Source organism: Labeo rohita, chromosome 18 (genome assembly GCF_022985175.1).
Source record: "Labeo rohita strain BAU-BD-2019 chromosome 18, IGBB_LRoh.1.0, whole genome shotgun sequence".
NCBI classification, from domain to species: domain Eukaryota; kingdom Metazoa; phylum Chordata; class Actinopteri; order Cypriniformes; family Cyprinidae; genus Labeo; species Labeo rohita.
Window position 1 is genome coordinate 8,389,606 of NC_066886.1, and position 27,443 is coordinate 8,417,048.

General features: G+C 35.4%; 1 protein-coding gene across 5 annotated transcripts; it reads left to right on the forward strand.

The window, feature by feature from the left end:
* Window positions 1–4,187: 4,187 nt before the first annotated feature.
* Window positions 4,188–26,164, forward strand: si:ch211-260p9.3 (1-phosphatidylinositol 4,5-bisphosphate phosphodiesterase gamma-2). Of its 5 annotated transcripts, none has more exons than XM_051135714.1 (32): window positions 4,188–4,272; window positions 4,403–4,579; window positions 4,655–4,846; window positions 6,161–6,254; window positions 6,337–6,384; window positions 6,468–6,552; window positions 6,660–6,743; window positions 8,246–8,289; window positions 8,396–8,465; window positions 8,828–8,929; window positions 9,007–9,125; window positions 9,200–9,285; window positions 9,384–9,501; window positions 9,589–9,757; window positions 9,893–9,928; window positions 11,499–11,579; window positions 11,709–11,780; window positions 11,867–11,947; window positions 12,065–12,243; window positions 13,472–13,678; window positions 14,266–14,385; window positions 14,476–14,656; window positions 14,767–14,799; window positions 15,894–15,960; window positions 16,119–16,276; window positions 16,421–16,511; window positions 16,720–16,941; window positions 20,595–20,719; window positions 20,996–21,116; window positions 21,199–21,369; window positions 23,577–23,659; window positions 24,593–26,164. In XM_051135714.1, the coding sequence occupies exons 2-32, from the start codon at window positions 4,411–4,413 to the stop codon at window positions 24,596–24,598; spliced, it is 3,414 nt and encodes a 1,137-aa protein (XP_050991671.1). In that variant the 5' UTR covers window positions 4,188–4,272; window positions 4,403–4,410; the 3' UTR covers window positions 24,599–26,164. The 5 variants fall into 5 exon arrangements, 4 of the variants coding, with proteins under 4 accessions (XP_050991671.1, XP_050991673.1, XP_050991674.1 ...); XM_051135716.1 differs by having other exon boundaries at window positions 12,071–12,243; XM_051135717.1 differs by having other exon boundaries at window positions 9,893–9,907.
* Window positions 26,165–27,443: the final 1,279 nt, after the last annotated feature.

A 27,443-nucleotide genomic window follows, 5' to 3' on the forward strand; every position in this document is an offset into this window, starting at 1 on the left:
GCAGTAAAATGAGCTGTTTTGTACAGCTAAAAATAGCTGGATGCAGATGAGACCGGAAGGCAGACCCATAACATTTACAAATGGCCGGGAAAAATAAGGTAGATAGCTGATACTTAACAAAAAAATAAAAATAAATAAATAATAATAAAATACAAAAAAAAAGAATAATTTTTCATTTTCATTTAGTAGCAGTCCGTAACTTTTTTATGTTCAAAATGTACAAAATGTAGTCCTGAATCACTACGGTACACTTATAATTACCCTATAATGAATTTCAGCCTGGTTCTGGTAGGAACCACTGTGGAGTAGCCCAGTACCTGCGTGATTCATCATAGACAAACGGAGAGAAGTAGTTCCAGCTACAATGTTCTTCGGCAAGACGCATGCAATTCTGTTTATTAACCGTTAGTGCACCAAAACGAACTGCGTTACAAAAAAAAAAAAAAGATTACAAGATTAAAACCCTAATATTTCGAGAATAAAGTTGAAATTATAAAAAATAAAGATGAAATATTTCGAGAATAAAGTCTAAATGTTTCGAGAATAAAGTTGAAATATTCTCTAAACATTTAGAATTTATTCTTGTAATATTTCGACTTTATTCTTGAAACATTTTGAAATTTTATGAGAATAAAGTAGAAATGTTTAGAGAATAAAGATGAAATAATACAAGACTAAAGTAGAAGTTGAAATATTTTGAGAATAAAGTCAAAATTGTGAGAAACAAGTTGAAATTACGAGAATAAAGTCAAAATTATGAGAATAAAGTTGAAATACTATATGAATACAGTCGAAATATTACGAGAATAAAGTCTAAATGTTTCAAAACTGAAGTCGAAATGTTTCAAGAGTAAAGATTAAATATTTCGAGAATAAAGTCGAAATGTTTCGAGAATAAAGTTGAAATATTCTCTAAACATTTCGACTTTATTCTTGTAATATTTCGACTTTATTCTCAAAACATTTTGAAATTTTATGAGAATAAAGTAATGTTTAGAGAATAAAGATGAAATATTACGAGACTAAAGTAGAAATGTTTAGAGAATAAAGTTAAAATATTACGAGAATAAAGTTGAAATATTACGAGAATAAAGTTGAAATATTTCGAGAATAAAGTTGAAATGTTTCAAGACTGAAGTCGAAATGTTTCGAGAATAAAGTCGAAATTACGAGAATAAAGATGAAATATTTCGAGAATAAAGTCAAAATGTTTCGAGAATAAAGTTGAAATATTCTCTAAACATTTCGACTTTATTCTTGTAATATTTCGACTTTATTCTTGTAATATTTCGACTTTATTCTTGAAACATTTTGAAATTTTATGAGAATAAATGTTTAGAGAATAAAGTTGAAATGTTTAGAGAATAAAGTTGAAATTACGAGAATAAAGTCGAAATTATGAGAATAAAGTTGAAATACTATGAGAATAAAGTCGAAATATTATGAGAATAAAATTGAAATATTTCGGGAATAAAGTTGAAATTGCGAGAAAAAAGTCGAAATGTTTCAAGAATAAATTTGAAATGTTACGAGAATAAAGTCAAAATATTTTGTGAATAAAGTCAAAATTACTAGTATTAATTTGTTGCAATTTTGAGGTTAAATAATATTTTGAGAGTATATTCTAGCCTATTGCACATGCAAATGGCCCAGATTGGGAACACCAGGAGATATTCCAAAGTCACAGCTTTCAAATTCTATCAGTTTTATAGCGAAATACAATAAATTTCACACTTTTTAATGTGGAGTGACAGATCGCTCTGTCATGCCATATCAAAGAGCTTGAAAAACACATTATTGTTTGTATTTCACTATAAAACTGATTTTGAAAAGCACAAAGCTTATTGCTATTGGGGGGCCAGCGCACTACAAATAACGCATGCGATCGAAGACATGAAATATTATTTCCAAGCATACTCTCCCTGCAAGTATGACACATGGTATGATTTCTGCTAATAATCCCACATACATTTGTGGTGTTACTAACAAGGGTTACATAAGTGAGCTACAGCGCCCCCCAAAGGAATGTCGATTGGGTGTGTGAGCTGATGTTAGGATAAAAAGTTGTTCCTGTTCAGTCTGTTAATATTATATTCTTGATATTAAGCTGTTTCCGCGAGTCCTTAAAATCAACTCTTTCTCAACCCAGTAAGATGATGCAGCCGCTTGGATGCAACAATATTCAAATAAATTCCGGTGGCCATTCCGGGCCATTTGCATGTGCAATATAGGCTATACTCTCAAAACTTTAATTTCTATGATGTAAATTCTCAAAAGAATGAACTCTTTAGACTTTCCCGTATTTCGACTTTATTCTCAAAACATTTCAATTTTTTCTTGTAATTTTGACTTTATTCTCAAAATATTTCCACTTTATCCTCAATCTCGGAATTTTATATATTTTCAAAATTTTTTAATGTTGCATTTTAATGAACGTCATTGTAACTAGAATTACCAAGGCTGAAGTAAAAATAGGTTGTTTGCAATCGCGTGATTCTGAGGACGCGCAAAATGCAGATGAAGGGCAGGAAGTAATTTTTCTCTATAGGAATCAATAGCAGAATCTCAAAATGAGTGTTTTCAGTTGTTTATGGAAATTGGTCAAACCGAGAAATTTTATTTCATATCGTGTATGAACATTTGCTGTTCATAAGGAGGAAAGGCAAGAAATTGACTGAAAAAAAAAAACGGGAAAAGTGGCTTGTAAACCTGCATCTGCGGTGAAACCTGCGTCTTTACATGCATACAGGACCAATGGCCAAAAACCCTGTACAGCAGTAGTTTCAGGAGTGACGTATATCCTGCATCCTTCATATAAATGTGGGAATCACTTTTGAAAGAGTTTGTTTGCTATCAGGCTTAGTTAGTAGCTAATTTCCACCGCCTCGATGACAGGCAACTGAGGCAGCTATTTCAATTTAGTTGAAAAATCACTCCTCTTCATAACATAAGGATCACATCAACATATGTTGTGATTTTCTGTTTATACGTTTCTCTTGTACAGTACAGACTTTCCTCCATATCATCCGTTCTGCTTTTTCAGTCACTCCTGAAACTTGGCTGCATGTGCAGGGTTTTGTGGCTAATGGTCCTGTTAGCAACACGTAAAGCGAAACTTTTACTCAAATTCCGAACTGATTATAGAAAGCGAGCAAATAGCACTTCCGTATAGTCACTAAAAAGCTGTGACTCACTTCAATTTATTGCAATCTCACAATGTTCCGTTATAATCAGTGATGCTCTCGGAACTACAAATATAATATCTTACATTGTGTCTACGTGTGGCGTTCAGCATTAGGTGAATTCTCACCGTCTCACCCTGTATATATTTATATATTTCTTTATTAATATCTTAACATATTATTATATATTTTCTTAACCATTTGCACACACAAGCACTACCCAACTCTCCTCCTGACCACAGACGGAGGTTTACAAGCCACTTTTTCCTGTGCTTTTCAGTCAATTTCTTGCCTTTCCCCCCTTATGAACAGCAATTTCATACATGATAAAAGATATTTTGTGGTTTCTCGGTTTGACTGATTTGAGCATCCATAAACAACGCAAAACATTAGGCATTTTTGAGTTTCTGCTAGTGATTTTTTATGGAGAAATATCACTTCCTGCCCTCTAGCTGCATTTCACGCCACAGCAATGACGTCATGTGCAAACAACCTATTCTTAAAAACTAACATTATATAAACGCATCTGAAAAAAAAAGGAATAAAAATAAGGGAAAAACACAGACAAGAAACAGGCACAAAATGCAGTGCTTTTAAAAGCTAGAAACCAAAAAATCCTAGAAAGCATATTTTGTGACAACTGTTAACTTCAGGAAATTGCACATCAGATATATCTCTCACCACATGCCTCTCTTTCCAGTAACACCCACTTATTCTCACAAATTCTTTGTATTTTTCTCCAACCCTTTGTTTTAAAACAAAATGCAGGTTCCACTGTTTCTCTTATAACATTTTACATTTTAGCTTGAGAGCATTTTTATACAGAGCTTTCCAAATGTTGATTTGGAGGCCTGAGGTGTTAAAAATACTGTACTTTATAATCTGGTTTACGTTAAACCAATTCACAGGTAACTTTCATGAAGACAATTTGGGGATTTTGTTTTTTCTTTTGTCCTCTGGAAATGCTTGCTTTTCATCATAGGAAATTAGAAAGCTGATTATGTCACAGGATGTCATTTTCTCAAGCCTGCTTTGGAGAACAACCACTAGACGTCATTTCTCAGTTTGCTCTGTGCACTGACACTGGAAGGTAAGTGCGTCTGAATATGCATCACACGAATTGCCTAACTTTGAACCGATATTGTTTTGACAAACCTAACAATGAAATGCAATCTGGTAATCTGGTGCTAAAAGCTCTGCCTCTTTACTCTGTGTGTCAGATGCAGTGATGGTGGGCGGCAGTGAGCGGCATGAAAGGAGACAGATTATTGAGCATCTGCAGATGGGGACTGAAATGATGGTGTATCTGCAGAGGTTTGAAAGACTGACTGTCCAAGTCATTATGGAGAGCATGCAGGTGGCCTTGATACGCTCCGATGACAGGATAGTCAGAGTGTGTAAGTTGCTTCCATGAAAGTAGACTTGAGTCAAACAAATGAACGAATGATTTAAATGTGTTTATGTATTCGCAGTGGACATTTTTGAGTTCAAGGAGGTTCGCCAGTGGGAGACATTCAAAGATTTCCAGCGATTTAATGAGTGCAGAGGAAGTAGATTTCGAAGAATCTTTTACCAGCCTGAAAAAGAACACCAGCAGAACAGCAAAACCTGTTTCACCATCTTCTATGGATCTGAGTTTATCTTAAAATCGCTGAGTCTAAAAGGTATGTAACCAGTTCCTCACACATAAGTTCACAATAAGGTAACACAACATTTATTTAGTAGCATATACAACTGTGATAACCATACTAGCATTCAAAGGTTTGGGGTCAGTACGATTTTTTTAAATAAATTAAATTGATCTAAAGTACACTACCAGTCAAAAGTTTTTGAACAGTAAGATTTTTTTGTTTTTTAAAGACGTTTCTTCTGCTCACCAACTCTGCATTTATTTGATCCAAAGTACAGCAAAAGCAATGCAGTTTTTAAATATTTGTACTATTTAAAATATCTGTTTTCTATTTGAATATATTTTAAAATGTAATTTATTCTTGTGATTTCAAAGCTGAGTTTTTGCATCATTACTCCAGTCACATGATCCTTCAGAAATCATTCTAAAATTCTGATTTGCTGCTCAAAAACATTCATTATTATTATGTTGAAACAATGATTTCTGAAAGATCATGTGACAGACTGGAGTAATGATGCTGAAAATATACATTTTAAAATGTAGTCAAATAGAAAGCAGCTATTTTAAATAGTAAAAATCAAATAAATGCAGGCTTTGTGAGCAGAAGATTAAAAAACAATAAAAATCTTACTGTTCAAAAACTTTTGACTGGTAGTGTAACAGTAAATACATGTATATTGTTACAAAAGATTTCTGTTTCAAGTAAATGCTGTTATTTTTGACTTTATGTTCATTAAATAATCATTAAAAAAATAGTTTCCTCAAAAATATTGAGCAGCACAACCATTTTAAACATTAATAATGAAATGCTTCTTGAGCAGCAAATCAGTATATTAGAATGATTTCTGAAGGATCATGTGACTGGAGTAATGATGCAAAAATTCAGCTTTGAAATCACAGAAATAAATTACTTTAAAAAATATATGAAAACAGAAACGGCTATTTAAACTGTAATAATATTTCAGAATATTACATTGGTGAGCATAAGAGACTTCTTTCAAAAACGTTCAAACTGACACCAAACTGTAGTGTATATGTTAATAATAGTGCTGGTCCAAATTTGTTTATGCTAGTTAGTGTTACAGCATATCTATACTTTTCAATAACGGAACTTTGCTAATAAAGCTGGCCTTTTTGGTTTACCAAAGAAATCTGGTTAAGATAGCTAAGAAAGACAGCGGTACAGTATCATCACCAGCATCTAAAACACCACATATGCTGGTAAACAGCTAAGCTAGCAATAGCACACTTACCGGAATGATCCCAGTGGAGTTTAAATGTCTGATAAATGTCAGTATGATAGTGTTTTTGACCTTTTGAGCAAATTTGAGCATTTATTGTTCCACAGCTGATTCAGTGGAGGATGCAGAAAAATGGCTGATAGGACTGGAGTTACTCAGACAGGAGATACTGGATGCTCAGACACCACAGATTATAGAGAGGTATTCTACACACACAGACACACAGTGTACGTTGTGACACAAATCATGCGTTTGTTTCATTCTCTTTTTTTCTGTACTGTAGTTGGCTGAGGAAGCAGATGTACTCGGTTGATCAAACAAAGAAAAACAGGTTCTCTTCTTTCTCTTTTACTTTCTTCTCACAGTCTCAGTTTTTGTCTCAAGTCATTATTGCTCGTTTTCTGTCTCTCACAGCATTACCTTGAAAGAGCTCAAGTCTCTTTTGCCACAGATGAACATCTCTGCTCCAGGTGGACGTTTTCTGGAGGACAGATTTGTGGTACAAATAACTGCTTTTATGTAAAGCGAGTCAGAATTTGCATTTTACACTATCTACTCTCTATGGAGTAGTTAAAAAAACACATTTAACACAAGTGCATTTTTTAGGAGATGGAAGCAAAAGATTATTCTCTGGATTTTCAGCAGTTTCACAAATTCTACAATTATTTAATATTTGAAAACCAGAAGATGGTGAGTGTGCAGTTTATTTAAATTTTTTTTAATGTTTCATTTTATTTAACTGTTTTTTGAGTATCAGTTCCATTATTAGGGGTTCAAGCATGTAGCACTAAAACCTTATTGTAATTGTTAGAATGGGCACGGATCAGCGATCTCCTAGTAAAACTGATCGTGCAGACAAAATTGTAAGTTGTAGAGACTTGAAACATGAAGGGATGGTAGTACTCACACCACCGACAACCTGACCAAGGCTTGCCCCAATCAGCCAAACGGGGGCATTACAGCGAACAAACGTATGACATCGCTCATAACTCCTAAACCAGGGGTGCTCAACCCTGTTCCTGGAGATCTACCTTCCTGCAGAGTTCAGCTCCAAACCTGATCAAACATACCTGAACCAACTAATTAGGATCTGAAGGAGCACTTGATAATTACAGACAGGTGTGTTTGATCAGGGTTGGAGCTAAACTCTGCAGAAGGTAGATCTGCAGGAACAGGGTTGGGCACCACTGTCCTAAACTGTCAGTCGTAGGCTCAGGTGTCTCATGTCATTGGAATCCTTGGTTCATCCCGGACAAAATGCATCAGATTTGATTGTGTAAAATGCACAACCATAAAAATTCATTAAAAATATATGCGCAACCATTTGTTCTATCAGCATAAAAATCTGGGCACACGGTCTTGGTCCAAAGTGCCACAAGTGTCTACAAGGACATTTGCGTATCTCAAATAACATGACTGCCATTAGCCAATGAAGTTTGAGCACCTGTTAGACAAGGTTAACAGAGGCCGATGGGAACGAAACCCAGTGGGCCTGTTTGACTCATGACCCTAAAAATCTGAGAGAAATTTGAAAGAAATCTGCCATTTTTAAAGGCGTAAACAATTGTACACCTCATTTCTGACAACTTTGCCTCTAGAACCACTGCTGTCAATGGAATCTTTTGTTAAATGACTGAGGACATGTAAAAAACCTACTTTTACGAACCAGTCCAGGGTTTTTCACTCAATCTGGAAAAAAACACTGCAGTACAATTCACTGAACTCTCTAGACCAATAATTATCACAAAAATGTTGAAATTTACATTTTGGGAAGCTATAACGGGGTGGTTTAGAAAAGGGGCCTGTCCAAATGTATCCAAAATCCTATAAAGCCTAACGGAAAACGCAACTCTTCACGAAACCTGCTGAGCACAGGTGACAGGTGATTCTAAACAATCATGCAAAGTTTTAAGGGGATCAGACCACACCTGGTGCGATAACAGTAACATCATATTTCTATGGTAAATTACCTAGATTTGCCAAAAATGCTTTTTTAATCATTATTTTAGGTGGGTACAGCCTTGCTAAATAATATGTGATGTCATTTTCCTTATATGTTTAAATGCCTTAAGCACTTCAACCTGGGTAATTACTGCTTGCGGCTATATTATGTTAAAGTTTTACTTGTTTAAACATGATAAAAATGTTAATTTATTTATTAATGAACTAGTTTATGTATTATTTATTATTAGTTGCTAGAAGAGTTTGAAAAGGGGCCTGCACCTTTCATAATAAGGTAAAATTATTTATTTATTTATTTTTGGTTCAGGATCCAATTTTTAAAAAAATAATAAATGTGTACTATGAAAACTATATTTATTTGCGTATGTATTTCTCCACAGTAATACTGATAGTCCTGAATCTGTAGTTCCAATCTGTGATTTTCAAAACGTACTTTTATATCTACAGAAGGTAAGACCTTGTATATTATAATATATTTTATCCATCTTGTCTACTGTTTAAAAGTTTCAGGACTGTGCTTTTAAAGTATTTGAATAAAAAATCTTATGCTCACCATGGCTGCATGTATTTGATGTTGTAAATATTGTAAAATATTATTCCAATTTAAAAGGACTGTTGTCTATTTTAATTTATTTTAAAATGTAAATTATTCCTGTGATGCAAAGCAGAATTTTCAGCAATTTTTCAGTGTCACATGATCCAGAAATCATTCTAATATGCTGATTTGCTGCTGAAGAAACATTTCTTATCATCAGTGTTGAAAATAAATTTTTAATTTGAAAATGAACTTTACATTGGTTTTCTGTCTGTAGGAGGCCTGGGCCAAAAATATTAACCAGGTTCAGGACCTGATGAACATTTTCATCAATGACACCGTGAGGAAGACCAACAATTCAGAGCTTACTGTTGGAGAGGTACAACTTAAAGAGATCTGTTTAGTGGACGTCAACACGTGAAATCTTTAAAACAACATTCGTTTCTGTCTTTCTAGTTCTTCAGTTTTCTTTTCTCCAAAGAGAACTCAATTTGGGATGAGAACTTCTCAGAGATTTGCCCACTGGACATGAACAATCCTCTGTCTCACTACTGGATCAACTCTTCTCACAACACGTTAGTGCTGCGGTTCTGCATGCTCTTGACACACATTCAACTTCCTGTGTTACTTGATGTGTTTTTTCCCACAGATATTTGACTGGAGATCAGCTGAGCAGTGAGTCTTCAACAGAAGCTTATGTGCGCTGCCTGAGGCTGGGCTGTCGATGTATTGAATGTCAGTGCCAGTTTTGCTTTCATATTGTATGGTTATAATTCATATTTTTTAATATCAGGCCCTATGTTATTATGTATTCTTTTTTTTGCATAATGCAGTGGACTGCTGGAATGGTCCAGAAGAACCTGTCATATTCCATGGACGGACCATGACCTCCAAGATAAAGTTTAAGGATGTGGTGAAGGCCATCAATGAACATGCTTTTATAACATCTGAGTTAGTCATCCACAACACGCACATTCAATTATCCTCATGCAATGTAAATGTAACATTCAGCAATCTTATTTGCATCTCTTGTGGCAGGTATCCTGTGGTGCTGTCTATAGAAGAACACTGTGACATCAAGCAGCAGAAAATGATGGCTCAGATCTTACGAGATGTTTTCCAGGACAAGCTCCTGACCGAGCCGCTAGAACCAGAAGCAGATGATCTACCCTCACCAAACCAGCTGAAGGGCAAGATCATCATCAAGGTGGGGAAAAAAAATCTAATTTTTCAGCCCACATAGTTCAATTAAATCTTTCAGTTGCTTCAGTCTCTAATGTAATGGCGGAAAATGTTAGTGTTTTGTCACAATGTATGATTCCCTATTTATTCTCTTCAACAGCACCAGAAAATAAAAGTGAGCGATTACACAGTTAAGGTATCCACATCTTCCACAAATAGAATGCAAAATTAAAACAGCTGCTTTTCTCTCTTACATAACCAATCACCCTAACTCTACGCTTATTTCTAATATCATATGTTCAATTAAGTAGTACATTGGGGGAATTTCACCTTTGCCATGCATTTCTGATTTGTTTTTCAAATTTAATATATATATGAAAATTAGTTCACCCAAAAATGAAAAGTTGCTAAAAATATACTCATCCTGAGGCCATCCAAGATGTAAAGTTTGTTTCTTTATCAGAACAGATTTAGAGAAATGCATTACATCACTTGCTCACCAATGGATCCTCTGCAGTGAATGGGTGCCGTCAGAATCAGAGTCCAAACACCTGATAAAAACATCAAAATAATCCACAAGTAATCGACTCCAGTCCATCAGTTATCATCAGAGGTATTTTAGACAGATTGAACTGTTTGCAGTTGAAAATGTCTTACTTATGACTTTGTTTATATAAATCATGTGGATTACTGTGATGTTTTTATCAGCTGTTTTTATCTCTCATTCTGATGGCAGCCATTTACTACAAAGGATCTATTGGTGAGCAAGTGATGTAATGCTAAATTTGTCCAAATTCGTTTCAACACCTTGGATGGTGTGAGGATGAGTAAATTTTCATTCTTGTAACATCTGACCTCATTCATATGTCTTAAAGGATTAGTTCACTTCCAGAACAGAAATTTATAGATAATGTACTCACCCCCTTGCCGTAAAGAAATTATGTTTTTTGAGGAAAACATTTTAGGATTTCTCTCCATGTAATGGACTTCTATGGGCCCCCGAATTTTAACTTCCAAAATGTAGTTTAAATGCAGCTTCAAAGGGCTCTAAACGATCCCAGCCAAGGAGTCTTATCTAGCAAAACATACGGTTATTTTCTAAATGAAAACTCACAATATATTTTTTTAACCTCAAACGCTCATCTTATCTACCTCTGTGTAAACTGTTTTTTTTTTTTTTTTTTTCTGGTCATGACAGTTAGGGTACGTCTAAAAACTCCCGCCTCATTTTCTCCTCAAACTTCAAAATCGTCCTACAGCGCTGTTTTACCCTTATTTGTAAAGGGTGTTTGATCTTCTTTGCATGTTCACTTTGTAAACTCTGGGTTGGTACTTCTGCGGCGAAGCAGAATGATTTTGAAGTTCGTGGAGAAATAAGATGGGAGTTTTTAGACGGACCCTAACTGTCATGACAAGAAAAATACAGAGCTTACACGGTTTAATAACCGATCGTTAGATAAGACCCTTCTTCCTTGGCTGGGATCATTTAGATCCCTTTGAAGCTGCATTTAAACTGCATTTTGGAAGTTCAAATTTGGGGGCACCATAGAAGTCCATTACATGGAGAGAAATCCTGAAATGTTCATAATTTCTTTACGACTGAAGAAAGAAAGACATGAACATCTTGGATGACAAGGGGGTGAGTACATTATCTGTACATTTTTGTTCTGGAAGTGAACTAATCCTTTAACAGAATAAATGCACATGAATTTGTTTGCATTTGTTTTTTGATATATCATATATAATATTCTATTTGCTCTGAACAGCTGGTGAAAGAAAAGGGAAACATGGCTGTAAAAAGAACATTTGACAGCTTCAAGAAAATTGGAAACACTTATAGAGAGAAGGTGCTCATTTTACACGTCTGTCTTACTGCGCTTTATTTTTATTTTCCATATTTCAACAGTGTGTCAAATTTAAAGGATCAGACTGAAATTTTAGGAGGTCAATTAATCGTTTTTCATATTTCAAAGCAGATAAGAAAAGCTAAAGAAAACCGTGCAGTGGAGAAGGAAGGAGAGCTTTGCATGTGGGATTCAATAGATAAGGTGCTTTAAAAAATTATTTAAAAGTGATCTGTTTTTTTGCTGTTACTTATTCATAGTCAGATAATAATTGATATTTTTTAATGTAGAGGTTTTACAGGCATGACTGTGTGCTCTCAGAAAATAAGCTGTACTATTCTGAAGAGAAGTGGGAGGAAGACAGTCCTGAGGTAAGTGACTCATTTTCTTTGTTAAACCAGTCAGTTCTCATGTCTTGTGAAGATGAGCCACTTTGGGAAGTTTTTTATGCACTTTCACATTTGCTCATGAACTTGTCTTTCTGAAAGATTCAGGAAGACTCAGAGCTGCACCTGTCAGAGCCCTGGTTTCATGGACGGCTGGAGGGAGGCAGAATAACCGCTGAAAAACTCTTGCATGATTTCTGCAAAGGGAAGAATGGAAAAGATGGAACCTTCCTGGTGCGGGAGAGTGAAAAGCTCATCAGAATCTACAGTATCTCCTTGTGGTACTTACTCTGCTCAATTAAAAAACCTAAATTAATTTTTACACACATTTATGTAGGTATATGTGGTAATAACTTAAAATTTTCCTCACACTGCTAATATTGTGGTTTGTGAATTTTCTTATCTCTCGTGTTTTGGTCTGTAGATTGCCAACTTTTTATTTATTTTACATTGCAATGGACCAGATACCAGGCTTACATCTTATATTCACAAACACAAATAATGAGGTAGAAAATGTTGATAATATTTAGGGCTGCCCTCGACTTAAGATTTTTCAAGTCAACTAGTAGGCGTTCATTTTCGTTTATTAATAAACCATATAAATCATAATAATGAGCCTTTAATTGCCTACATAGCCTAATAAGTGTGTAAGCGCATGCAAAAAAGTTTGCCACGGAGCACCAGCAGATATAATAATTATGAATGTGTCTGGGAAAAACAGCAAGGAGACTGCATTAATGTTTCAATAATTTACTAGCTCTTTCTTTGTTTTCGGCTTAAGAGATGAGGTCAGCGACACTGACTCTTCATTTCCGCGGTAGTGATGCGCCTGTATGCATGTTTCATACAGATTATATAATCAGAGAATATCTGTTTTCCATTTGAATTGGTTCATTTAAAAGTAGACATTTCACATTTCACAAGTATACACAGAGGTTCAAAGTTTCACGCTCAAGTTCAGAAACCAAAACGGCAGAAAGCGCATCCTGTTTGCTTTCATTATTTTACAAAAGCACAAAAATCGTAGTTATTGTGAGTGCACACAAATAAATAGGTTTTACAGATTCGAAAGGTGTATTACTTTTATCTGTATGATGTAAATTGATGGAGTATTTTAAGAGCAAGTGATCACACTGGTGCCTCCATCTGTCATGCAGTAAGCGTGCAACTATTCAGCTTCTGCAACCCGCACAGACACTTGAATAGTGCACATTTTCTAGGTTAACATTAGATTGAGCGGCCATGTAAAGTAGCTACTACATATATCATTCAGATATAGCCATATCTGAAGTCGACTGAATGACAGATGAGCATCTGGATGTCCTGCCCGTAGTAACATTAACGATCTGTCCTCCACAGACTGTGTGACTTCACCACTTCCTGTGGATTTTTTTTTTTCTGCAACTAAGTGGCTAATAAAATTTTGGTCAACCAAGCCTTTGCTTGTCGACTACTGGTTAGTTGACTATTAGGGGGCAGCCCTAATAATATTCTGTGTGCTCTTTGTAGGACAAGCGGGAGAATTCAGAACTACAGAATTTTCTGTTCTTCAGAAAACGGTCGCTGGTCTTTCCACTTGACAAACAAGCAGCGCTTTCCTAGTATGTGTGCCTTGATCGAGTATTACAGACAACATCTGATCGAATATGATCGATTAAATCTGCACCTCAGTGGTTTCCTGCCTCGGCTCAATTTTGTGCCTCACCACCAAATGGGGTAAGAAGAAAAGATGAATTTTAAATTAAAGGATTAGTTCACTTCCAGAATTAAAAATTTCCTGATCATTTACTCACCCCCACGTCATCCAAGATGTGTCTTTCAAAGATCATGTCTTTCTTTCCTCAGTCGAAAAGAAATTAAGGTTTTTGAGGAAAACATTCCAGGATTTTTCTCCATATAGTGGATTTCAATGCAAAGCTAGTGCAAGACGAACATTTGTGGTTAAAATGTATAGAAATGTTAATTTAGATAATTGATGATAATTTAGTTAAGACCCTTATTCCTCAGCTGGGATCATGAAGCTGCACTGAACTGCAATTTGGACCTTCAACCCAATGGGCACCACTGAAATCCACTACATGGAGAAAAATCCTGGAATGTTTTCCTCAAACAGAAAGAAAGACATGAACATCTTGGATGACATGGAGGTGATCAGGAATTTCATCAGTAAATTATCAGGAATTTTAATTCTGGAAGTGAACTAATCTTTTAAAACATCTTTTTACATGCAAATTCCAATGACAGATCATTTTTTGTCACTGAAACTGGTATTTCTGGGCACAAACTTGTGTTGTCATATTTAGGTGGTTTTACAGTAGCCTGAGAGAAACTGAAGCAGAAGACTATCTTCTGAGGATCCCTCGAGATGGAGCTTTCCTTATCAGACAAAGAGAAGAACCTGACACCTTTACTCTTTCCATCAGGTTCCTCAGTTTTTTACATTTCATTTCTGTCCTCAAAGATGCTTCCTTTCCTCTCAGTATGGATTTTAATTTGTTTAATTTGTTACTCAGAGTTGATGGGGATGTCGAACATTATCATATTCACCAACACGACAGCAAGTATGTGTTGGCAGACGCCTACGAGTTTGGTAGCCTTGAGGACCTGGTTAGCTGTTTTCGTAATCAGCTTTTCTTCGGCAAGACAAAACTACGCTACCCTGTAACGCCACAGTTAGTGGAGCGCTTCTGTATGGTGAGAGAAGAGAGGATAAATAAGAGAAACAAATTAGCACAGAGCCCAAAAGAGATTCAACAATTGTAGCCATCTACAAACTGCAGTTTTGTATTATTTTGTTTCTGCAGATGGATCTCTCAACATGTGATCAGTACAGTGAGGTAAGTATGATGGGTCAAATATTTGTTTTACTCATACAATGGCCCTAAAAGTATTGGGAAACTTAGTGTATACACTAAAAATGCTGGGTTAAAAATGACCCAGCACTGGATAAAATATGGACAAACCTAGCAACTGAGTTGTTTTGACCCAGCAGTTGGATTAAATGTTTGTGATGGGTAGTTTTATTTAACTGACCTATTACCTAAAAATGACTGTATTTCTTGCTTAAAATGAACTCAAAATAGGTTGGAAATAAACATTTATTAATATGTTCAATAAAGGGGCATTTATTGAGAAGTTGAATAAATAATATATAAATAATAAACATTTTTTTAAACTGTTTATTAAACTGTTAATAAATGTTCACCTTTTGATCATTGCTGATGCCTCTAGTAATTATGTGTCTGATTTTTAATGTACAACCTACTTTGGGTTTATTTTAAGCCAGCGATAAAGTAATTTTTTAAAAATAGTTGAGTCATTGTCGGCGCCGATACCCTTGTGGGCAGTGCGCCAACAAACAGCGCTGTTGTGCTCCGGGTGTCCCGTGTTCAAATCCCGACTCGAGGACCCCACCCCCATCGAGGATCCCACCCCCATCTCTCTCTCCCACTTCGCTTCCTGTCACATCTGATCTGTCCTGTCCTAATAAAGGCAAAAAAATGCAAAATAAAAAATAAATCTTTAAAAAAAAAAAAACTGAGTTGAGTTACATAAAACTACCTAGAATGTTAAACATTTAACCTAACTGCTGGGTCAAAACAACCCAGTCACTGGGTTGTGTTATACCAGCATTTTTTAGAGTGTAAGTTTAGAATAACTTCTACAAAAAAAAAAATAAAATAAAAAAAAAATAATACAATACAACTCAAATTAAACAACAAATACAGTAAATATATGCAGTAATTAATTACTTATAATTAATTTAAAAATACTTTAAATATTTATCTCATTTTATATATAATATTATGCTTTTATATATAAGGTATCCAACGTCATGCATCAATTAAAAATAATTAGTTTTAAACAAATATAAATATTAATTGATTTAAAAATAAATAAACAATTGATTTGAGCTCTGTGATTCTTTCAGGTCGCTAAAGACAATCCTTTAGGTGACCGTTGTAAAGGTGTGGTGGACATCTCAAAGTGTACTGTTGGTAAGATTGTTTTGTGCCAGCAATATTCAGCAGGCCCTGCATGAAAGTTTATTCCCATTCATTTAAATAATCAGTGCCATGTGAAAAAGCACCCCTTTGGTTTGCAAGATATGACTTTAATACAGTCTTTCTTGATAATTTTAATGGGTTCTCCTCAGCATGCAAAGCCAAACATGGCAGACCCCTTGTGGTGACCCTTTTGAATAGGGAGAATTCGGGGCTAACTGAGTTTACGTGTGAGATCATGGAGCAGGTGGATGAATGGTACCAGATGCTTGTGAACATCATCCAAAGCGAGCAGAGTTTGGAGAAAGCGGTTCGTTTGCTTTGTCTTTCATGCCACACTTATTCACATTCAATATCTGTGCTTGATTATCAATAGTGTGTCTTTCTGTATTTATTTCTATAAGTTCAATGAATGTCCATGCACTGACAGTATCTCCCTTACTTCTCAAAATAGAGAATATCTGAAATAGAGTCCAGAACCAAAATAGCTGTTGAGATGTCAGACATGGTGGTATACTGCCAATCTATCAAGAAAAAGACTTTTGGTATGTAATTTACAAAAAATTACACAAGCAAAGCAAAAAGAAATGTGGAACTAACTAAAATAAAAAGCAGCTGTACTTTATCATACACATCAACATTAAGCGAAGCAATTTCAAGGCCACGTTTAAAACATTCCAGAAATGTTTTGAGGTAAGTGAACTTGCGAAATTTCATTTATCATTCCATTGTGCACTTTTTTTGACCTCTCAGAAAATTACAACTACAAAGAGGTCCGTTCCATTCCGGATAACATGATTCCAAAAGACGAGAATGAAACTGCCATGGAGAAGCCAGACTGCATTGTGAAGTATAACCGCAAAGCACTGACCCGTGTGTATCCCTGCAGCGGCCGAGTTGATTCTTCTAACTTTGACCCTTGTCCTTCATGGAAACTAGGTTGCCAAATGGTGGCTCTCAACTTCCAAACTGCTGGTAAGTGAAAGAAGAGAAATGAAAAAGTGTTACTTTACATGTTTTGAAAGAAGTAAACTGAAGTCTGTAAAAGCACATTATTAAAGCTGCAAACAGCAATGAAAGGGCCGTCGCACCCCGCCACCCGGCGGCTTTAGAACAGCAGCGAATGGTGGGTAGTATGCATTTAAAGTGGTGAATATAGGAGGAATATGTCAAAGTAATTTATATGTGCCAAACTTCCTGCTGCCAGCTGGTGGCACTATGACTATAACTGAATATTGGCCTGCAGATGTCTTCAGGCCAGGACTTTCATCAAACATATAATATTTGGCACATATTGAACATAGTATGTTTGAGTTAGTGTAAAACATAACATATCCTGTTGCCAACAGGTGGCGCTATAAAACTCAATATTGGCCTTAAGATGTCTTCAGGCTAGAACTCTTACCAAACATGTGAAGTTTGGTACAGACTGGACATTGTGGCAATTTAACATCACAAAGGGCTTTAGATTAAAATGAACAAATATAATGTTGATGTCAATAAATCTCTAGGAGGAGTTCGTTATAACAACATAAAACATGGCACTTCCTGTTGCCAGCAGGTGGTGCTATGACTACAACTGAATATGGGCATGTGTTCAGGACAGGACTCTTATCAAACGTTAAGTTTGTGGCAGATCAGAGTTGTATGCATGAGTTATAACAACTTCCTGTTTCATGGCGAAACATTGAGGTTTGTCAGGCCGCCATGGACACGTCCTCTTTAACGAAAACTCAATATCTTTGCAATTTAAGGTCACAAATGGCTTTGGATTACACAGACCAAATTTGGTGTTGATCTGTTTAAATCTCTAGGAGTTAGTTCGTTTAAATACAACGCAAAAACGGCACAAAACGTTTAGAGAAAATTCTAAATAACAGACTTCCTGTTGGTATTTCGGGCTTTGTATTTGTATGTCACATGTGTCTACCGAATTTCATACATGTATGTGAAAGCTTTTTATAGTTGGCCCTATCAAGCTATTTTGTCACACCCACTTCTGAAACCACTTTTGGCATGTGTGCAAAGTTTCATGTTTTCAAACATGTTTAGGCCCTAAAAAACGTGATTATTTTGGAGAAGAAGAAGAAACTGAGGAATTCAAACAAATGTTAGAAATGTATAGCTTAAAACAAGCTACAAAGACTGTTAATTATGTAGTACCGAGTTATGGAGTTAGACCGTTAAACAGTTTTTCACCATGTTTGTTTTTGGCGGGCCTGAAATCATGTCTCGATGATGCTCTGGAGCCTCTGCGCATTAGCATTAGCATTAGTGGTTCCCCTACTCATTCGCGAGTTCTGTCATTACGGTTAGTTACCATAGCCTACGGTTTCATAGCTATGCCTTTGTCGCTTATATACATATTACCTGTTTGCGATAATTTGCAAATCAGCTCCGTCATCCATTCAGGTTGTAACGGTATTTTACAGTTGAGAGAGGAGGCAGCTTTCCCGCGACTGGGCGTGGTTTCGGCGCTGACAGTGGACACACCCACAGCATTTTCAAGATTTTGATAACTTATTTTATGTACTTTGCGGGTTTTTTTGTTTGTTTTGTTTTTTAAATTCAGATTTGGATGGGTGGTTAATATTTTATAATATTTTTCTGTGGAGTGACAGACTCAGAACACAGACTTTAAGCTCACCAAGACTGCATTGATCAAAAACACAGAAAAAACTAATATTGTCAAATATAATTATAATTTAAAATAAATGTTTTCAATTTTAATAGCGTTTAAAATATAATTCATTCCTGTGATTGTAAAGTGGAATTTTCAACAGAATTTTTTTTTTTTTCAGAAATCATACTAAAACGCTTATTTGGTGCTTAAGAAACATTTCCTATTATTATCAATGTTACAAACAGTTTTGATGATTAATATGTTCGTGGAAACACGTTTTAAAGATTATTTGATGAATAGATAATTTGCACTTGCGTCACGATTTAGTCATTTACCCGGATGCGTGGCTGAATCAACAATCTGCGGGTGTAAACAATAGCATGGATTGTATGGTACATGTACTACCGAATACGTTGTTCTGCTCATTTATGCTGTGTAAACTACGAAAAAAACGTGTGGAAGCTGCTAAACAATATATAGAGACGGACTTAGTAAGCAGGAAAGGGCGCAGTATTTTGACAAACTAAAGTTAATAGGTGCTGTAGACACATACAAGCAGTATTAATTAAGATATTAGCCTAATATTTCACCTACCTGACCGGGAATGATAAGAACAAACATGAATGTTGTCAAGACTCTTGCCTTGGAAATCCTCAAGGTTCAGTTTGGACAACCACAAACACCCTGTACCTCAGACATTTTTTGCACACTTTTCCATCAAAGCTATAGTCTATAGTACTCCAAATGTTCTGTCCCGGTCCGACTGATTAGTACAGCCCGAAACATGAAAATAACTGACCATTTTTAGCAGCAATAACCAGGAAAATATGTGAGTTCCGTTTGGGTCAGTAGCATTGTTTACATTCAGTCCCGCCAATATGATTGATGACGCGTTTTGATTGGCTTTTTTATCTTTTACATTTGGCTGGGTAGTTAATAACAGTTTTTTTGTGGTGTGATAAACTCAGAACACATTTAATATTGCTTTAAAACTTATAGACATATATATAAAATGTATACCTGTGATGGCAAAGCGGAATTATCAGCAGTCTTCAGTGTCACATGATCCTTCAGAAATCATAAAAGAAACATTTCTTATTATAATCAATGTTAAAAACAACTACGATGACTACTATGTTTGTGGAAACACTTTAAAAGGATTATTTGATGAATAGCAAGTTCAAAGAACAGCATTTATTTGAAAAAGAAATATTTTGTAACATTATGAATGTCTATATTGTCACTTTTGATGAACTGTGTACTTGCTGAATAGTTGTATAATGAATAATAATTATATAATAAAATCTTACCATGCCCAAACGGTTGTGTAAGTTGATGCATTGTTGTGGTAGTAAAACCTCAGTACTCAAGGAGGCGATAGAGGGCTATGGTAAAATATTCTGTCTGAACCTATGGTTTGGAAGGAATAAAGTTTAACCGAATGCGTTGAGCAATCACGTTAAGTATGCGTCGATGATAAGATTGCTATTAATCATTTGCACTTTTATAGGAATAGCTCACCCAAAAATAAAAATCTGCTTAAAATGTCATCCAAGACAAATTTGTGTTTGCTTCCACATCTAAACAGATTCGTAGAAATTTAGCAATGGATAGTTTGAGGGTGTGTACATTTTCAGCTAATTTTGTTTTTGGATGAACTATTCATTTAATGACCAAATAACTATACAACCAGAAAAGCACATGTACAAGTATAAGTAATCTCAAGAGTTATCTTCAAATCTTTTTGCCATTAAGCCACATGTGCTATTATTATTATTATTCATTATTTACATAAGTCAGCTATAAACATCTTGACTTTGACTCATTTTCTCAGCAAGCCCCTCTTAAAACTATTGCTCCACCATGACTGTACTTGACCTTTTACACTAGAAGAGTTTACACTAATGTCTGCTGCAGCGTCCCTACTGCATGATTGTTAAACTTCAGTACTGCTCTCCAATAAATCTCTCTAATAAATCTTAACCTCAGCGGCTTCTCTCTTCAGATAAATTCATGCAGCTGAACAGTGCTCTCTTCAGTCTGAATGGAGGAACGGGTTACGTGCTTAAACCAGAGTGGATGCGAGATCCAACCAAGAAGAAACCTGCTAAAAAAATCATCATAATAAGAGTAAATAACTCCTGTTTGATTCAGTCTAAAACATCTAGAATGTTAAAGCAATAGGAATAATTTACTCACCTTGTTGTCATTCTAAACCTGTATGACTTGTGAATTTGTGGACTAAAATATATGGTCATTTTGTTGCTTGACATTCCTCATTTGCTTTCATTATGTGGAATAGATGTACATTTTTAAGGGTGTTACATGCATTTTTGGTTGAACTAGCTGTATGTGTGCAGTATGATTTTGTCACAACTGTTAGTAATTTTGTTGGTTTTCCTGCAGGTGTTAGCAGCCAGGCATCTGCCCAATCCTGACCACATCGTCAGTCCTTTTGTGCTGGTTGAGCTGTGGCCGTACACAGGAAATCAAGCAGACGACTGCATTTTCAAGACTACTTTCTTCAGTAAGGATATGGGAAGAGATTTACGGAGATAGGAATTGCAATTTAGATTACAGTAGTACTAAAGTTGTTTTTTTTTTTACAGAAGACAACGGACTGAATCCAGTGTGGCTGGGCCCGATGAATCCACCCAAATGTTTTAAAGTATACGAGCCAGACCTGGCCTTCCTGCGCTTTGTGGTTTTTGAGCAGGACACATTCTCGGATGCTAAATTTCTTGCACAGGCCACTTTTCCTATTAGAGGTATTCGCTCAGGTAAATCCGTCCAACATATCTCATCCCCAAAATATGCAAAATATGCATCTCATGATGAAAACATACCTGTGGGAACAAAAAACTATGGTATTTAGGCAAAAATATCCTGTTCAAAAGTTTTCACCCCCCCAGCTCTTAATGCATGGTTTTTCCTTCTGGAGTATTAGTGAGCGTTTGAACCTTCTGTAATAGTTGCATATGAGTCTCTCAGTTGTCCTCAGTGTGAAAAGATGGATCTCAAAATCATACAGTCATTGTTGGAAAGGGTAAACCAAATGATCTGTGGGACCTGAAAGATTTCTCTGAAGAACAGCAGATAGTTTTAACTATTCAGGACAAACAAGGGACTTATGAACAACTGTCACTAAACAAAAAAAAACACAGCTTTGGATCATTAAGAATCAAGGGGATGTAAACTTTTGAACCAGGTCATTTTTATAAATTCAGCTATTATTTTCTCTGGTGGACTATGTGCAAACATCTTTTATGTGAAGTATCTTATTCACATCTAAATAAACAATTACATGCATTTTGTATGATCCCTCTTATTTTGGTAAAATAATTAACAATTTTTAATGATTCTGAAAGGGAGGAGGGGTTTTCAGCTGTAATTGTTTTTGTACACAGTTTCGCTTTCCGGATGTAAGAAGCTTGCTTGGTAAAAGCAAGCTAAAACGGCATGCTTGCGATTGCGTTTTTTACGTCACATTCGCTTTTGTTCATACTATTGAGCAGATGGTGCGTTATTTTAAGCGTCACGGAGCATTACAGTTATAGCACCACTCGATGGACATTTCAAGCCAGAACTGCGGTGACACGTACAAAACCAACATCACATAAAGTGTATCATATGTACATTCATATGTTCCAGGGGGAAAAAAACGAACAGTCTTTTAGTGCCACTCAGTGGCACGTGTCTTGCGAGAAAGTTCCCATAGGTACATTTTCATCATGAGATCAGGTAGCAAATATGTTAATATGCCATGTAAACATATGATTCTTCTTTTAGTGAACTTTCTATTTTTTAACTTAAAATATCTTGGCCACAAATCAAGAATTCCACGTTTTAGTAAATTGTGGCCACACTATTAATTCATTTACTTTTTATAATAAATTGTGGCCATACTGTACTAATTCATTCCCTTATTTTCATTAAATCAAAATGAGAGAATTAATTACTACATCATTGTCATGATTTACTAAAACAAGAGAAGCAATTAAGTCGTAGAAAGGAATTCCTAAAGGGATAGTTTACCAAAAAATGAAAATTCTGTCATTAATTACTCACCTCATGTTGTTTCGTTCATTTTCAAAACACAAATTAAGATATTTTTTTATGAAATCCAAGAGCTTTCTGGCGCCGCATAGGCAGCAACTCAACTGACACGTTCAAGGCTTAGAAAGGTAGTAAAGACATTGTTAAAATAGTCCATGTGACATCAGTGGTATAACCTTAATTTTATGAAGCTACGACAATACTTTCTGTGCACAAAGAAAACGAAAATTCCTTCTCTTCTGTATAAATAAAATTCACTGAATTTCTCCTCCATATAAATAAAATCATTATTTTTGTTGTTTGTGCAAAAAAAGTAAGTTTGTAAAATTAAGGTTGAACCACTGATGTCACATGGACTATTTTAACAATGTCCTTACTACCTTTCTGGGCCTTCAATGTGTCAGTTGTGTTGCTGTCTATGCAGGTTTAGACAGCTCTTGGATTTCATCAAAAATTTCTTAATTTGTGCTTCAAAGATGAACGAAGGTACATGTTTGGAATGACATGAGGGTGAGTAATTAATGACAGAATTTCATTTTTGGGTGATAATGAAGTAAATCATGGCTATGATTTAACTAAAATTCTTAGTTGATGGCTACAGATAATATATTTTTGTCTGCATGCGATGTATGTATGCTCTGAAATTTCTGTATATATATACATTTAATGTCAGTTAATGTGTACAAGACATGAAGGTAAAAAATAAAATATATTTTTAGTGAGTGTTTTATTTATTATTTAAATGTTATATTTTTATGATTTAATTAATCATTAGCTTTAAGTTCCCTCAGAAACCACAGAACTGGAGCATTAATTTTATTAAATTTTTTTCATAATACTGCTCCAATGAAAAAGAGTGCCTCAGTATTAAAATCTAAAAAAGTTTTCTGTGCTGTTGCATTTCTCTTCGAGTCATTTTTTCTTTTTATAGGGTTTCGGTCTGTACCTCTGAAGAACAGGTTTAGTGAAAACCTGGAGCTTTCTTCTCTTCTGGTACATGTACAGCATTTGGAGGTGAGTAAAGTCTCAGGCTTTGCGCATTCACAACAGTGTCAGTGAAATACAGTTAGTCCATCAAAAAAAATCTTTACTCTCGTTTTTTGTTTTTCATTCATTATATGCAAATAGTGATGTTTACTGCACCAAAAACACACATAAAAAAATTATATGGCTTCTGAAGACTTTGAAAACAGTGTAGAAACTGCTTGAACCACTTTTACTATCAGTTATGTAACACCTGGAAAATATTCACTGCATTACTGCAGTGTGACTGGGCAGAACGTTTAAATACAGGCAATTACATATTGCAGATTATGAATAGAAATCTAAAATTAAATATATTTGCATGTTGGTCTTACCAAACGTGACCCTGGACCACAAAACTAGTCTTAAGTAGCACGGGTGTATTTGTAGCAATAGCCAACAATACATTGTATGGGTCAAAATTATTGATTTTTCTTTTATGGCAAAAATCATTAGGATATTAAGTAAAGATTGAGTTCCATTAAGATATTCTGTAAATTTCCTACTGTAAATATATCAAAACTTAATTTTTGATTAGTAATAAGCATTGTTTAGAACTTCATTTGAACAACTTCAAAGGCAGTTTTCTCAATATTTAGATTTTGTTGCACCCTCTGATTCGAGATTTTCAAATAGTTGTATCTCGGCCAAATATCGACCTATCCTAACAAACTATACATCAATGGAAAGCTTATTTATTCAGCTTTCAAATATCACTTTCCAAAAATTGACCCTTATGGGTTTTGTGGTTCAGGGTCACAAATAAACAATTTAGACTTTGGACTTTTTTTTGTAAGATTAATGTACATTAACCTTGAGACTGCAGATGTGAAAGCAGTCACAGCACCTAAAACAAATAAAAGCCCAATTTTAAATATTAAGATTTCCTCATTCCAGACACTAATGAAAAACCTTTGTTGACAGGTGTAAAGTAAACAGCAAGTCCTAACCACAAGGAACAGCGGACATGTCAATGTGAATATGGTGAAAAGCAGCATGTGGTTTAGTCTTGGTTCTAGATTCTGGGTTATTGCGGAAATATATTTTCAGAACTGCAGAGCAGTTAATGTGAAACTAAATAAGCTCTAAATAAAATGTATAGGTTATTTGTGACCCTGGACCTCAAAACCAGTCAATTTTTTTAAATGAAGATTATACGTCATCTGAAAGCTGAATAGATAAGCTTTGCACTGATGTATGGTTTGTTAAAGGGGTCATCGGATGCCCGTTTTCCACAAGTTGATATTATTCTTTAGGGTCTTAATGAAAAGTCTATAATATACTTTGGTTAATGGTAGTGTAAAACAACACGCTTTTTACCTTGTCAAAATGAGCTCTGCAAAAATCTTCCCATTCTGATTGATTGTTCCCTTAAATGCAAATGAGCTCTGTGCGCCCCTCTCTTCTCTCTGTGGAATGACGATCTTGTTTACTTTAGCCGCATTTAGCCGCTGAACTTGCTAACTAGCACGTTATTAGGAAAGGTGATTGCAGAGATTCATCAAAAAACCCTTATACTCACTTCTGCTGTAAGTGAAGCTGGATCACGAATGATTCGTACGAACATAGACGGATATATGTAGATCGGGAGGCGCGTCCCCTTCACAAACAAACGTAATCCACTGCATCTTTAGCGGCTCAGATGTCGGAAATAAATGACGACCACTATGTTCATTACTACATCCAGCAACGCAACATCTCAATCGCTCAATCAGAGATATTCTTGTCTAATTTACATCCCTGCTCCGGCATCGAAACAATGGAGGTCTGACTGTTACAGCTGATGTAGGAGGGGTCTGAGGTAAGACGCTCATGTCAATCAACTATCGTGGGAGCGGCCTCTATCGGTGTGACGGCACACCGACAGGTATCTGAGAATGGCTTGATTTGAAAAAGGGGATATTATTTTTACACATGAAATAAAAAACACTGCATGGACTTTTTAATCATTATAGGGTAGATTTGTACATACACTGCCAACACACATTAATGTTCAAACAACATGTAAAAGTGAACCTTGCATCCGATGACCCCTTTAAGATAGACAATATTTGGCCACGATACAACTATTTGAAAATCTGGAATCTGAGGGTGTAAAAGCATCAAAATATTGAGAAAATCACCTTTAAAGTTGTTCAAAAGAAGTTCTTAGCGATGCATTTACTTGCACTTTACTTGCAATTACTTATTAAAAATAAGTTTTGATATATTTATGATAGGAAATTTACAAAATATCTTCATGTAACATGATCTTTACTTAACATCCTAATAATTTCAGGCATAAAAGAAAAATTTATAATTTTGACCCATACAATGTATTTTTGGCTACTTAAGACTGTTTTTTTGGTCCAGGGTTACATATTTGTATATAAATATGTATATTTGTTCTTGTGCTCCTGTTGTGTTTATAATAAGATAATTTCCTTTTTTCTCTAATGTATCATTGTTACAACTTCTCAAAATAACAATATAAAGAGTGAATATGAAAATATGAAAATCCATTTTAAAGCAAATGACTAAACAAGTGAATGTACAGGTGAAACAAATCAATAAAAAAAGCTTTGAAAGCTTTCTATTTGAAACATATTCACAGACAGTTTATTTTGATTGAAACTGGTTCACATATTAGGCTTATTTTCCTGTTGAACGTTGTGTTCTCATTACAACAGCCACAGAGCAGCAGCAGCAACCCAGCTGTAGATAGAAGCAGAAAAACACAGAAGAAATAAGGGCAGCAGTTCTATCTGCAAAAACTCCAGGAGTCATGGGAAATGTAGTTCGTTCTGTATGTACACGCCTGTGCCGCAGGGGGCCGCGGGGACCCCACCCACATCATATTAAGACTCGGTCTCAATTCGACATTGCGAAAAGCGCTTTTCAGCGAAAATAAAAAAAAGCTGAAATTAATGAGACATTAGAATATGTTGATAAGGAGACATTGGAAACACAAATAGCACAGTGAGTTCCACAGGATATTACAAATTAATCAGGAAATATAAACTGGATTTTAACTTCAGTCAGCCATTGTCTCAAAGAGATGACTTATTTTTGTTTAAACAGATTTTAACAAAATGAAGGCTGGGGGAAACCCAGCCCCCTGAATCCTTCCCGCCACAGAGAAAAATGGTCCGCTTTTAGGATTGAAGACCATTGAATCAGTCACATTACCACGGCTTGAGTTTCACCAGTGTACAGAATGGCACAGTTGCTAGTCCACTCGCGAACGCACCTTCCCAATATAATCCATCGGTTCACATCAGACGCGCGTCCTACTGTAACTCTGTCCATCTTTCACTTTTAGAAACACGTATTGATCCATATGGTGAGTGGTTGAAGGGGGCTAGTGATTTGACCCTTTGTATTAAATCTTTATATGATGCAAACATGCAAAAAGAGAAACAAAACCAACGAAAATGGATTAAACATATACAGTCAAAAGAAAATAAAATTTAACAGAACACAATGACAGTGCACTTGGTCTAGGGGCGGGAAAAAGAACAAAAATAGATGACCGTATGCACACGTCTCAAAAAAAAAAAAAAAAAATGAAGGCAACAAAGAATCTCTCAAAACGAGAAAAAGAGAAACGGGAAATTATATACACTCATATGTACATTATACAGTATGCAACTATGCAAGATGGCAGAACACGAGTTGGTGCCATTATGGCACCCAGTACTGAACGCCCCCCTCTGGACGGCATCTACATTTGTGTGAAATCGAACGCACACACAAAAGCTGGAACTACTGAAAACTGCTACTTTCAAAACTGGCC

Coding starts and splice junctions, on each gene's coding strand:
- si:ch211-260p9.3 (XM_051135714.1), top strand. CDS start 4,411: ATGGTGGGCGGCAGTGAGCGGCATGAAAGGAGACAGATTATTGAGCAT. Junction 8,930..9,006: donor CAGAGCTTACTGTTGGAGAG/GTACAACTTAAA, acceptor CTGTCTTTCTAG/TTCTTCAGTTTTCTTTTCTC. Junction 16,512..16,719: donor TATCAAGAAAAAGACTTTTG/GTATGTAATTTA, acceptor TTGACCTCTCAG/AAAATTACAACTACAAAGAG.